The sequence below is a fragment of the Lepisma saccharinum genome, chromosome 15 (genome assembly GCF_977018435.1).
Source record: "Lepisma saccharinum chromosome 15, izLepSacc3.1, whole genome shotgun sequence".
NCBI lineage: Eukaryota > Metazoa > Arthropoda > Insecta > Zygentoma > Lepismatidae > Lepisma > Lepisma saccharinum.
In genome coordinates this window covers 11,290,561-11,302,594 of record NC_139243.1, presented here as the reverse complement: position 1 = coordinate 11,302,594, position 12,034 = coordinate 11,290,561, and the positions used below count along the sequence as shown (strand labels likewise).

General features: G+C 39.8%; 1 protein-coding gene across 1 annotated transcript; it reads right to left on the bottom strand.

Annotated features, from left to right (window-relative positions):
* Positions 1-6,157: 6,157 nt before the first annotated feature.
* LOC145999395 (uncharacterized) lies at positions 6,158-11,449 on the bottom strand. The gene is made up of 2 exons (XM_083136343.1): positions 11,311-11,449; positions 6,158-7,063 (listed from the first exon to the last, which is right to left on the bottom strand). Exon 2 carries the CDS (start codon positions 7,057-7,059, stop codon positions 6,331-6,333), a length of 729 nt encoding a protein of 242 aa, XP_082992469.1. The 5' UTR covers positions 7,060-7,063; positions 11,311-11,449; the 3' UTR covers positions 6,158-6,330.
* Between the last annotated feature and the right edge of the window lie 585 nt (positions 11,450-12,034).

Genomic DNA, 12,034 nt, shown 5'->3' with positions numbered 1-12,034 from the left:
TACGCCATCGAAGAGGCCCTGTTTTAAGGCCAATTTATAGTCAGATAAACCAATTCGGGTTCGAAATCAGTCCCAATTAGCCTATATGTGCATAAGATGGAAAATCCAAACCAAACCTTAATGACACGCTGTTCATTCTACGTCTATTTCGAGACAAGCTGATATGACCTCCACACCGGAGTAGTTAGCACAGTGCACTATGACACCAGGGAGAGGCCCGTAGCTAGAATTGATATCCAGGGGGGCTCACGGGTTATCAGGGGGGGGCTTTATAAACCATTCCTTTTTTCAAAAGTTTAACAGTGTCAAATGAAGGTAAATTATTTGTGTGTGTGTGTGTGTGGGGGGGGGGGTCATTAAGTTAATATAAAATTTAGAAATATCACACAAATAGTACAATTTCCTATTGGTATCTTCTAAAACATCTCTTGAAGTGTTAATTGCTATTGACATAATCCCTTATTACATACTACACACTACTTTTGATGTTACAGATATTTATTTATATCATACAAAACAAATGCACAATATTCAATCATATGCCTACCGTACATTCCACCCCCATCCCTTCATTCCATAAACGTAGGAACTGTTGACCTTCGATGCAGATATGGAAGGAATGTGGATGATGACGTCATAGTCACAGATTTCTGTCTAAACGGGAGGCCGCAACAGAGGCAGCAACAAATGTACGGATAGAGAAGCTCCTTTGTGAAAGAACATTCTATAGTCCAGAGAATCTTCTAAATACTTGCCGCTACTTCGACTTCAGCTCATAAACAAGATGAAGTTTACGTTCTGTGAATTTATCCATCACCAAGTTGTGAGCATAATAATATCTGCTGTCTACATTTTCACTATTCACTGCAAACAAATTATACAAAATAGTTTTACCTAATGTCAAGGGGGAGCTCAGCCTGGCTACGGCCCTGCTATGCAAGAACTTTCTAAACTCTATACAACCTACTATATACAGGGTATCTACAAATGATTGAAGCAGTTTCACGATGTTACTGTACGTGTATTGATCATATTGTGAAGTAACTTTACAGTTTTGTAGAGAAACTCAACAAGTTTCGTGACACATTACAAGTGTTTGATATGCCCCCTCTTCGTGATCAGTTCGATCAAAAGCATGCAGTTCTGCTAGATCACTCGGTAATGGAGGCACAAACACTAAATCCTTCACATAACCCCACACACAAAAAAGTCACCGTGAGGCAATGACAGCAGTTGTTGATCATCATTTCCACAAGGACCGACCCATCGGTTTGATACTCTGGTGGATAAGATTCTGTGGACATCGCGATGGAACTGGGGCGGAGTACCATTCAACTGCTGGATAAAGTTCTCACTGTCTGTCTCCAACTGTGACATGATCCTATTTTCTAACATGTCAAGATACCCGTGTTCTGTAATGGTTGTTCGCTGAAGAAGAACGGGCAGTAAACTCTACATTTTGAGATTGGTCAACAGAAACCCCCCATGACTTGTAATTTGTCACAAAACTTGTTGAGTGTCTCTACAAAACTGCAAAGTTACTTCGTGATACGTTCAGTAATATATGTAAAGTAACATCATGAAACCGGTATCAATCATTTTTAGACACCCTGTACTTTCGCTACTTAGACTTCAGTTCATAAACAAGATGAGGGAATGTGATAGCTGATGTTCGTTGTGTGAATTTGTCCTTTCATCAAGTTATGAGCACATAATATCAGCTGTCTACATTTTCACTTGTCAGCACAAACAAATAATAGGCCTACAATAGTTTCACCTAATGACAGGGTGCTAACGACAATGCAGGGGGGCTAAGCTCCCCCTGGCCCCTGCCTGGCTACGGGCCTGACCAGATGTCACGAATTGGAATCTCAGCCTGGACATGGGTGTTATTTGTGAGTCTGTTGATCAATTTCATCATAACACTCATCCTCATCTTTGCGATTAGCCAAAAGTGGCAGAAAGCGATGTAAAATAAAGCAATTCAATCAATCTAGTTAAGAAACAGACGGGTACTTACAGCTCTATACAACTTTTCCGGAATGTCTGGAGTAGCGACGCGCAGAGGCGAAAGCTTGTGGGCGGGGCCAGACTAGGTAGACAAGGATGCGATTGGCTAGTCGAATCGCCCCCTCCCGCGCGACCCCTCCCCTTGGCGCGTTCATTGGACGAGGCACACACACCCGCAACGTGCGCCCAGGACGAGTTCGCGTTCTCTTACTCCAGACATTCCGGAAAAGGAATATAGACGAGGCCGAGAAGGAGACGAGCACTTATAAACCGAGACGAGACAGGCTCAGTCAAGTCTCGTCTCAATGCAATCCCTAATTGGAACAAACTTCACTCTTTCGGGAAAATCCTGTACAACAAGAAGTGGCAGAGAACGAAAAAGTGAACGTAATAGTTCTGCCTCTCTAGTTTTGGTAGTTAGTGAGATATCGGTAACGACACTCAAAAGTTACGCACGTCGCATAATTTCAATTCCATTAAGAGACTGTATAGAATGATGCATGCGGGAGCGATCAAAGGAGAGCGCCGAAAGTTTCATTACTGGGGAAACAATCCATCAAAGCATTTTGGAGAACGCCAATAAATTGCTGGTCTATCCTGAGTTGCGAGCTTCCCGCATTACATCGTTTTCGGGACGGGAGTAAATGCGCGCGATTTCAACCCCCACCGAGAGATGGCACTGAAACATTTGTATGATTGTGATTGATGGTTGTTGAAGCTATTGTTCCGGTACCGAATTGAGGGAAAATATTCAGCTTCCTACTTTCTCCCCATCCTCAATATTATATAGATCTCTGCCTAACAGTCACGGATCCTTAGTAATGTCAAAGAAGGGAGTGCCTCTCGCCAACATTTTTACTTGTAAATTGTTTTTTTTAGTCTGCAAGCAACGTCTCAATGTGAATATCGTACTGATAATTTGGATAATCTACTCTGACTAGTAACAGTTGGGCTGAAAAGTTCGTAGGCTGACTCATAGATGGCGTTACTAGAATTAAATCCATGTGATTTTTACTTAGTACTAACCTTCAAAAGATACGTGTATAAATTTCACAGCTGCCGGATAATTAGTTCGCGAGGTATAGCATTGTGAGTGAAGCAGCTTTTGTTATTGTGAAAAATGGATAAAAAAGAATTTCGTGTGTTAATAAAGCATTGCTTTTTGGCGAAAAAAAATACTGTTGAAGCCAAGGCTTGGCTTGATAAACATTATTCGGACTCTGCACCAGGAAAATCAACCGTTGAGAAGTGATTTGCTAAATTTAAACGAGGCGAAATGAGCATCGAAGACGATGAACGCAGTGGACGCCCCAAAGAGGCTGTTACCGACGAAAACATCAAAAAAGTCCACAAAATAATTTTAAATGATCGTAAAGTGAAGTTGATCGAGATAGCTGAGACTTTAAAAATATCAAAGGAACGTGTTGGACATATTGTGCATGAATATTTGAACATGCGAAAGCTGTGTCCAAAATGGGTGCCGCGCGTGCTCACAATCGACAATGCACCGTGTCACAAATCAATGAAAACGATGGCAAAATTATATGAATTAGACTACGAATTGCTTCCCCATCCACCATATTCTACAGATCTGGCCCCCAGTGACTTTTTCCTGTTTGCAGACCTTAAAAGAATGCTCGCTGGAAAGAAATTTAGCACTGATGAAGAGGTAATCGCCGAAACTGAGGCCTATTTTGAGGCTAAAGATAAATCGTACTATAAAAATTTCATCGAAAAATTGTATGACCGCTATAATCGTTGTATCGCCCTCGAAGGCAACTATATGGAATAATAAAATCGAATTTTGTCAAAAAAATATTTTTTACTATGTTAGCCTACGAACTTTTCAGCCCAACTGTTAGCTTAACTTGATAGAACCACTCTCCGATTCCACTCTATAACTAGTTGCCGCAAGGCCGAGTGTGTTAAGTGGTCTATGTTCCGGTCCGACCTGGGCATGGTTTTTTCATTGTATTTTCCTTCATCAGTTCCATCATATTGTCACTCATCCTCATCGTCGCAATTAGCCAAAGCTAGAAGAGAAGCGACGCTAAATAAAAATGCAATTACAAACACGTGATAATTTCCCCGAGATCCTTCTCTCCGAGGCAGCTGGGTAGCACTATTGCTAGGGACATTGAATTTTCGCGATGCGCGAAATCGCGAAATGTGAAAAAAAGATGCAATTTTGAACATTATGCACGTAACTACACCCCCAATGATGAAATATGCATCAGTTTTATTCGCGAAGTAATGCGAAATGTGTGCTTTTCCACGAAATGAACGCTTTTTCGCGAAGTAGCATCAAATTAAGTAGAAAACACGCAAAAACCGGCAATCGAGGTTTTGCGCGCAAACTGTCCATTTGTAACGAAACGTTTGCCTAAAGTTTCCTACCACTTGCAGCTGAAGAACGTTTTATCTTCGATCACATCAGGAAGACGCTGCAAATTTGGATTTCCCATGCACATAATCTCAGTTCGAAAACTTCGCTCCCTGTCAAGCTGCATTCCTTTCTTCCCCCGAATATCTACTCAACTTCCAGTTTCATTGAACTTGCTAGCTGTAGCAGCGATAAGATTAGTCTGTTCCCGCATTTGTGTTCACTCATGAATAAATTTTGTTTATCATCATGTGATTTTCAACATGTGTTTGTGTATGTGCAGTAGTGATTATTTTATTTGTTGGACAGCAAGGATATCCTTTAAATACTACAATGAATAAATCACTTGAGATACGCAATTTAGAAATGAAGTGATTTTGTGTTGATTTTTTCTTTCTGGTTGGACAGCTAAGTACTTGTGTATGTGTACAGTATATAAAAATGAAGTAGTTTATCAATTTATAGCTGTTTTGTATGTTGTTTCCTCTCATAATGAAAAAGTGTGTGCCAATTTTTTTTCCACCGCTGATATATACCGATGATCTAACATTTTATTTACCGCTCTCCTCAGTTTTTATTTACCATAAATTTGTCTCCCTAACTATTGCCAACTTAGCTCTTTTGGAGCCAGATCTGGCTCTTTCGTGCACTCGTTTGGCTATGAACTGTGGCACCCGCCCCCCACTATGATGCCATCTAACACTGGCTCCGGCCCACATTTGGCCATGAGTGTACATTTTGCACGTGACATGACTTTGTTATATTGGCTGCGTCACCCACCCCTTCTTAACCTCTCCAGCTACTTTTATATAGAGCCGTGGCTAAGGTGGAGGTGACAATATTGTTATCCGGGAATGCTTTATTTTCGATTTCATACGACCATCAGTGAATTATTGAGATGGGTGATGCCGTCAGATCTACACGGTGAAAACTAAGAACAGATTGTCATGACTTTAAAGTTACCGGTAATAGCAGCTAAAATTACTATGGGAGGCACTTTACCCAGCCTTCCTAAATCTAGCTCCTTGAAACTCAACTTTAACTCCATTAAAGGTGAAATTTAGCTCTTTTATGCTCATCAGGTTTGGCAATACTGGCAGGATGGCCGTAGTAGGCAAGGAGAAATGCATTACGCTTATGGGAGCATTATTTTATTCGATCTCTCTGGAATATCAAACACCCAATGACGTAGAAAAGTACATGGACGGAAAAGGGACACGTTGAACTATGTCATAGTAGTAGGAAAAGTCGAAACTCCTATTTGATTAGCCGTAACTTGAAGTTGATTTCCACATAAGGAATACATGGGATTCTGCAAATACTTATTGATTATATTTTTAAAACATCGTATATAGCTCTAACCTTTAACATAACATGCAGACTTCTGGCATGGAAATTCCCGCTTCGGTTCAGCGTGTTTAACCTGTAGTGGGCGTTACACCATTTGATTTCAATCGAAGCAGAGAACAGAAGTTCCTCGCGAACTCAACCTCATAACAACCCAAGCATTATCTACCTGCTAACGTTGTCTCCTTGTAATCAAGAAGTCACGGGTTCGATCCGCGGTGAAGGCATATTGCTTAATGATTCGGATCCCACTTCAAACTGTAGGTTGTCTCGCTCAGCCTGTCGGAACATAAATTAGACCTAGATAACACAACTTACAATAAGGCATTACTCAACTGCAAGAGTTCCACGTGACACTCCTGACCGCCTCAAAGATAGGGAGTAGGTTTGTGCACTAACCAAATGAAACTGGTAGGAGACTGTAGTTCAGTTTATTGTTCTCTATGTAAATCTAAATCTCACGACAAATAAGTCTTATGGTAGACTAAATTTTAATACTTAATGTTGCTTATAATTCACTAGTCAGTTCGTGTATGCTACAGTTCGTTAATGCAATGCCATGGCATATTTAGCGTGACAATTTTGACATATTAATCTGTTTCCTCTAGACTTTGCTCAGACAATTTCAGTATTTTGACGTCCAAGACAACATTGAGTTCACCATTCTCATACTGGGCCAAGTCGATCACTGCACAGATGGGAAAGTTGCATGAGGTTTGTTCCGAGATGCCTTTGTCGAGAGTGGACGCGACAGAGCCCTCTGTGACGATTCCTGGAAGCTCTCTGTTCCCGCGAACTTCGACCTTGGTTTTGAATTTCGCGCTCTCCGACCTGTGCGCGCACACCAGCGCTGCGCAAGCAATTTTGCCCACGCGACGTGCACAGTTTATTTTGAACACCTTGTCGTGTGCGACTGCTATTCTCTCCGTCACTCCGACGTCCAGAGGCATCTTAAGGGACACCTCCTCGGAGGCTACAGGCTCGCACCCGCCGTGCTCCAGTGTCACGTGGTCCAGGATCTCCTTTGTGGTTGGCTGGATAAGGGAGGCGCAGTCTTCATACGGGCAAGGAAGCGACTGGAAGGGACATTCGAGTTCGTGTATACGAGGGTCTTTCCGTAAGAAAAGGTCCGTGCAACCGAAGCGCTCGTAACGACAACGCAGCACTCCTCGGCGCCGTGACGTCACGGTGATTTGACGTCGCTTCCTGCGGTTACGGCGTTGCAAGTGAACGCAGGTTCCAAGTCTGTCGTGGACGGATAGATGGCGCTGCTGTGTTCCAACGTTCAAGCAGCGAGAAGTCAGTGAATGTTCCGCCATGATTCTGAAACAGTAATCATATTTTGTTACTAATTATTATTGTTCCTCCAGCACAGGACTTGTCGATTGTGGTTGAAGGGTTGTCGCCGTGCGTACATTTTAAAACCGGCCCCGAGCATAAATATGTGAAACGTTACAATATAGTGACTGGTCTATATGCAACCCAAATGACAATTGTGCCTTTTGGGTTGCATAACTGTCAGGAAACCTGAGGTTAGGTTAGGTTTGGTTTGGTTAGGTTAGGGCATGTGGAGTGCACCTTAGGTTTCCTGACAGTTATGCAACCCAAAAGGCACAATTGCCATTTGGGTTGCATATAGACCAGTCACTATATTGTAACATTTCTCATATTTGTGCTCGGGGCCGGTTTTTCGTTGAACGCACTGTAGCACTGTATATCTAGTCGACCTTTTCTTAATATTTTTCTGTGAAACCACGTTTCGATGCAATAAAGCTTTCGAACTGAATTGTTATCTTCATGTATGCAATCACGCAGGTCAAATAATGGTTTTCTCTAGCATATATTTTTCTCTTGGCGAACGTACTAAAATCGAGAATACGCTATGTAGACAGAGATGTCATCAGGGTAAAGTTATAAACTCTAACCACTTGTTTCATCTTAAAATCCATAATTTTTCGTTCAGTGCTTTGTGCCTACGAGTAATCACAAAAGTGATTTTCATATTAGAAATCTCCAGAATATAGTGTATTTAACGAAGGAATAGCTGTGTTCATGCATTATATAAAGGGTGTCCCAATAAGAAGGACACATTTAATATTTGTGAAATAACTACACCAGTACAACGAGTAAATGTTCCGATTTAAGAATGCCAAGTTTGATTTACGCAACATGTCTTGTGTGTGGGTTGGCAGCACTGTTCTTACAAGTTCCTTTATCAGTGATTGTTGGCTTAATCGGCAATGGAGCGCTACACAACGAAACAAGGAGTTTTGATAGTGAAAACTCATTACAAGAATAGCGAGTGTTATGCAGAGACTGTTAGGAAGCTTCATGCAATACTTGGACGTGAAGGTGCGCAAGTTTATCAAGAAAGTTGAGGCAACAGAGGACAGCAGACATTTAAACACCGCACTCTCGATCTAGCCGGTCTGTTGAGAACATCCCTATCGTGCGTAACAGTGTTATGGTGAGTCCTAAAAAAATTCCATTCGGCGTCGTTCACAACAGGTGAATATTTCTAAAAGTTCCATGCATCGCATTCTCACGAAAGATCTGCACATGCATGCGTTTAAAATTCAATTAACTCAGGAACTGAAACCAAATGATCACGTGAAACGGAGACAGTTTGTTGAATGGGTTTTCGGGATGAAACTGGTGGATGAAGATTTGGCATAGAAAATATTGTTTAGTGACGAAGCACATTTTCATTTAAACTGTTTCGTCAACAAACAAAACTGTCGCATTTGGGCAACAGAAAATCCGCGAGAAATCCATGAGACACAATTGCATCCACAACGAGTGACCGTGTTGTGTGGATTTTGGGCTGGTGGAGTGATAGGACCGTAGTTTTTTGAAAACGACGATGAAAATGCTGTGACAGTTAATGGAGAACGGTACCGCAATATGGTTCGCAGTTTTTTTTGGCCGCATTTGAACGGAATTGACACTGAACGCATGTGGTTTCAATAACACGGCGCTACCTATCACACCTCCCACGAGGCGATTTCCTTGCTGCGTGAGAAATTTCCGGGCCGAGTCCTCTCACGCAATGGTGACCAGAACTGGCCAGCTAGGTCATGTGACCTTACTCCTTGTGACTACTTCCTTCGGGGGTTTCTGATCAACAGTCTATGTAAACAAACCCCAAACAGTGCAAGAACTCAAGGTGGAAATTGAACGTGTTATCAACCACATCGATGTGCAAGTGTGTGAAAAGGTGATTGCAAATTTCATTGAGAGAGTGAAGTCTTGCAGAGCATGTCGTGTTGCCGGATGTTGAATTTCATACTTAAATCGCAACATTTACCCATTGTAATGGTGTAAAAATATTTACCATTTTGTAATTATATAGTGTTATTTTACACATCTTAAATGTGTCTTTCTTAGTGGGACACCCTTTATATATATATATATATATATATATATATATATATATATATATATATATATATATATATATATATATATATATATATATCGCACATTCATTATAATGGATATTTAATCAAATTTCGCGAGAGCCGTGGTTGTTCAGTCAGTAGAGCGACTGGCTGCATGGAACCGCTTTGGGATTCATCCAGCCCCGGTGGTAACCCTGGGAATAAATGCGGCTGGAGTATGGTGCTGATCTCAGCACATCCACATCAGCACCTCCCTCATTGCTTTCATGGGGTCTTGCAACGTTCAACAGTGTCAACCAAAAGTAAACCTCACTTCCACGTAGTACACCCTGTTGCAGGCCGAGAACACTCTGACGCCTATACCCACAGCTAGGATGATCCTGCGTAGGGCTTGTGTTGTGATCTGTCCATATGTGTTTGTAATTGTCCTTTCATCAATAGGAGCATTCGTCGTAAAGTGGTCCTACTCCATGTAAATAAAAAATGATAATTAATCTGAAAATGATTAGTGTTTTTTTATTGCATGAAGGTTTAAATGTTTGTGAATGCATATAATTTGCATTATTTCACCAACAAAAATTAATAACATCTCTAGCCTATATGCTTCACAGACAAACGAAGTCTAGTTCTGCTACATTTTTAAAGCGTCACACACGTAACATCTTTTCGTTAATGCTTTGTTTGCATGCATTGTTAGGAGACACTACAAAGCACATAATAAATCTATGAAATCAGTTCATTATGAATATTTTAATCCAATCTCATGTCTAGAAACTTACATTTTGTGCGCGAAATGTCACGCACGTAACGCTGGAATGCCCCAGTTTCGTCTTATCACCACATCACGTGTGTGTTTGTGTTTGTAGTTATGCTGTGCTGCTATTAGAGCAGTAATGTCTATTGTTCTTGTACGAATTATAGCCGAGATACGAGGGTTGATAAAAGTCATGATTTTTATTTTATAAAAATATTTTAAATGATCTTTTAAATTTAAATAATTCTTTTTTTAACACGCTTAAAATTGCTTGTACGGATTTTGGCACCATACATATATATACACGTTTTTTTATAGAAAGGCTTTTTATGGTAAATAGCCCTGTAAAATATTTGAACAGTTTAATTAAAGCAAATAAAAAAATATATGTGAATATACATTATTCTGTTTCTGATACTGCATATTGTTGAGTTTGTTAATGAAACTATAATCATTTCAGTAACTTTTCTTCCAGTGAAAATGAAACATTCTGGATGTACAGTAAAATATCGTTGAACCGGACCCCGATAAGCCGGACTACGCTTAATCCGAACAGGCAAAAGACAAAAACAAGAAAAAGGAGAATACAAGGTTTTAAATCTGGCTAGAAGTCAACAATCGCATTGCATTGTCATATTGCTTTACATCTTACTGTACTGTATAGTGTGTTTAGGCCTATGCCCTTTAAATACACCATAATAAACGTGTTTTGTTGCTATAAACAGTTTTAATGCACTTTCTACTGTTCTTTTAGGTTATTTCAGTTCTTCCGGACTTTCGTTAAACCGGTCAACTTATTCCATCCGGATTAACGAGGTTTTACTGTACTATATAATTGAAACTTAAAATTTTTGATAATCCTTTTAATAGTTTACAAAATATCAGCCTTTATATTTATGATAATGACACTATTTACTGTTTAACATGATTAATATTTTGTATATTATTCTACACGAAATGTTTGCAATTTTTGCCTAGAAAATTATTGAATTTTAAGTCAAGATAAATTTAAGTGTATTTGAAGTTTACGTATTATATTACCTTTCGTACGATATTTTATTTCCAATTTTTCCCTTTCTTAAAGCCTAATAATCACCATTAAATGATTACAGGGTTAATGCACTTTCACTACAAGTGATTCTGATATCTACAAAGTCCTTATTCTATAAATTATTTCTTTAAAATGATTTGAATTAGTGATTTCAAAACAATCACCTGATATAAATCAATGCACCTTGCGAGATACCAACCAGTACGTTGAGTGAGGAAATAATAATAATAATTATTATTATATTCATTAGTGTTGTAGAACTCCAGCTTGTTAACTGAATAATCCACCCATACTAATGGCAGTTGACAAGACTGTCTAGCACTAGCAGCTGCATACAAATATATAATATGTGGCAAAAACTTACCAAATTTTCGAATCTAGTCGTCGACTGAGATGTACGCTTTGGAAATAGCTTAATGGTAGGAAAAATAGACACAGGAAAAACTCCTTAACGTTAAAAAAATGCGGCTACTGGTTCCTTTACTTCTTCTAGTCAGGCTCTAGTAACTCGCATTGAGAGTTCGGGTCAGTTTCTCTGGTTACTCAAGCTTTGTTGTGGCGTGTGCGCATTGTTACGTGTTGCAGGACAGTTCCCCGTGAGAAAGCTTTGTTACACATATTATGCATGCTCGCCCAAACGGCCCTGAGTCTGCTCTAACTTTCGAAATGGATGGTTTGTGTTGTATTATCTTTTCTTTCTCTTTTTCTTTATCCTTGATCGTGTTTCCCTTTTCGCTTTCTCTCTCCTTTCACTCTTTTCCTTTCTTTTCTTTCTTTCTCTCGCCTCTTATTTACTTCTCTTTCCTCTTTTTCTATTCTTTCATTCTTTAGTCTTCCTTTTCTTTCTCTGTCTCATTGTTTTTCCCCTATTTCTTTCTCTCGCCTTTTATATCCTTCACTTTCCTCTTTTTCGTTTTTTCATTCATTACCTTTCTAGAAAGGTAATGAAATTCTGTCTCATTGCTTCTCCCTCCCTATTTCTTTCTCTCGCCTCTTATTTCCTTCTCTTTTCTCTTTTTCTATTCTTTCATTATTTACTTTTCTTTTCTTTCTCTGTTCCATTGCTTATCCCCAATTTATTTCTCCCG

Bases quoted from the DNA above. Each gene is read 5' to 3' on its own strand.
- LOC145999395 (XM_083136343.1), bottom strand. From the start codon at position 7,059: ATGGCGGAACATTCACTGACTTCTCGCTGCTTGAACGTTGGAACACAG.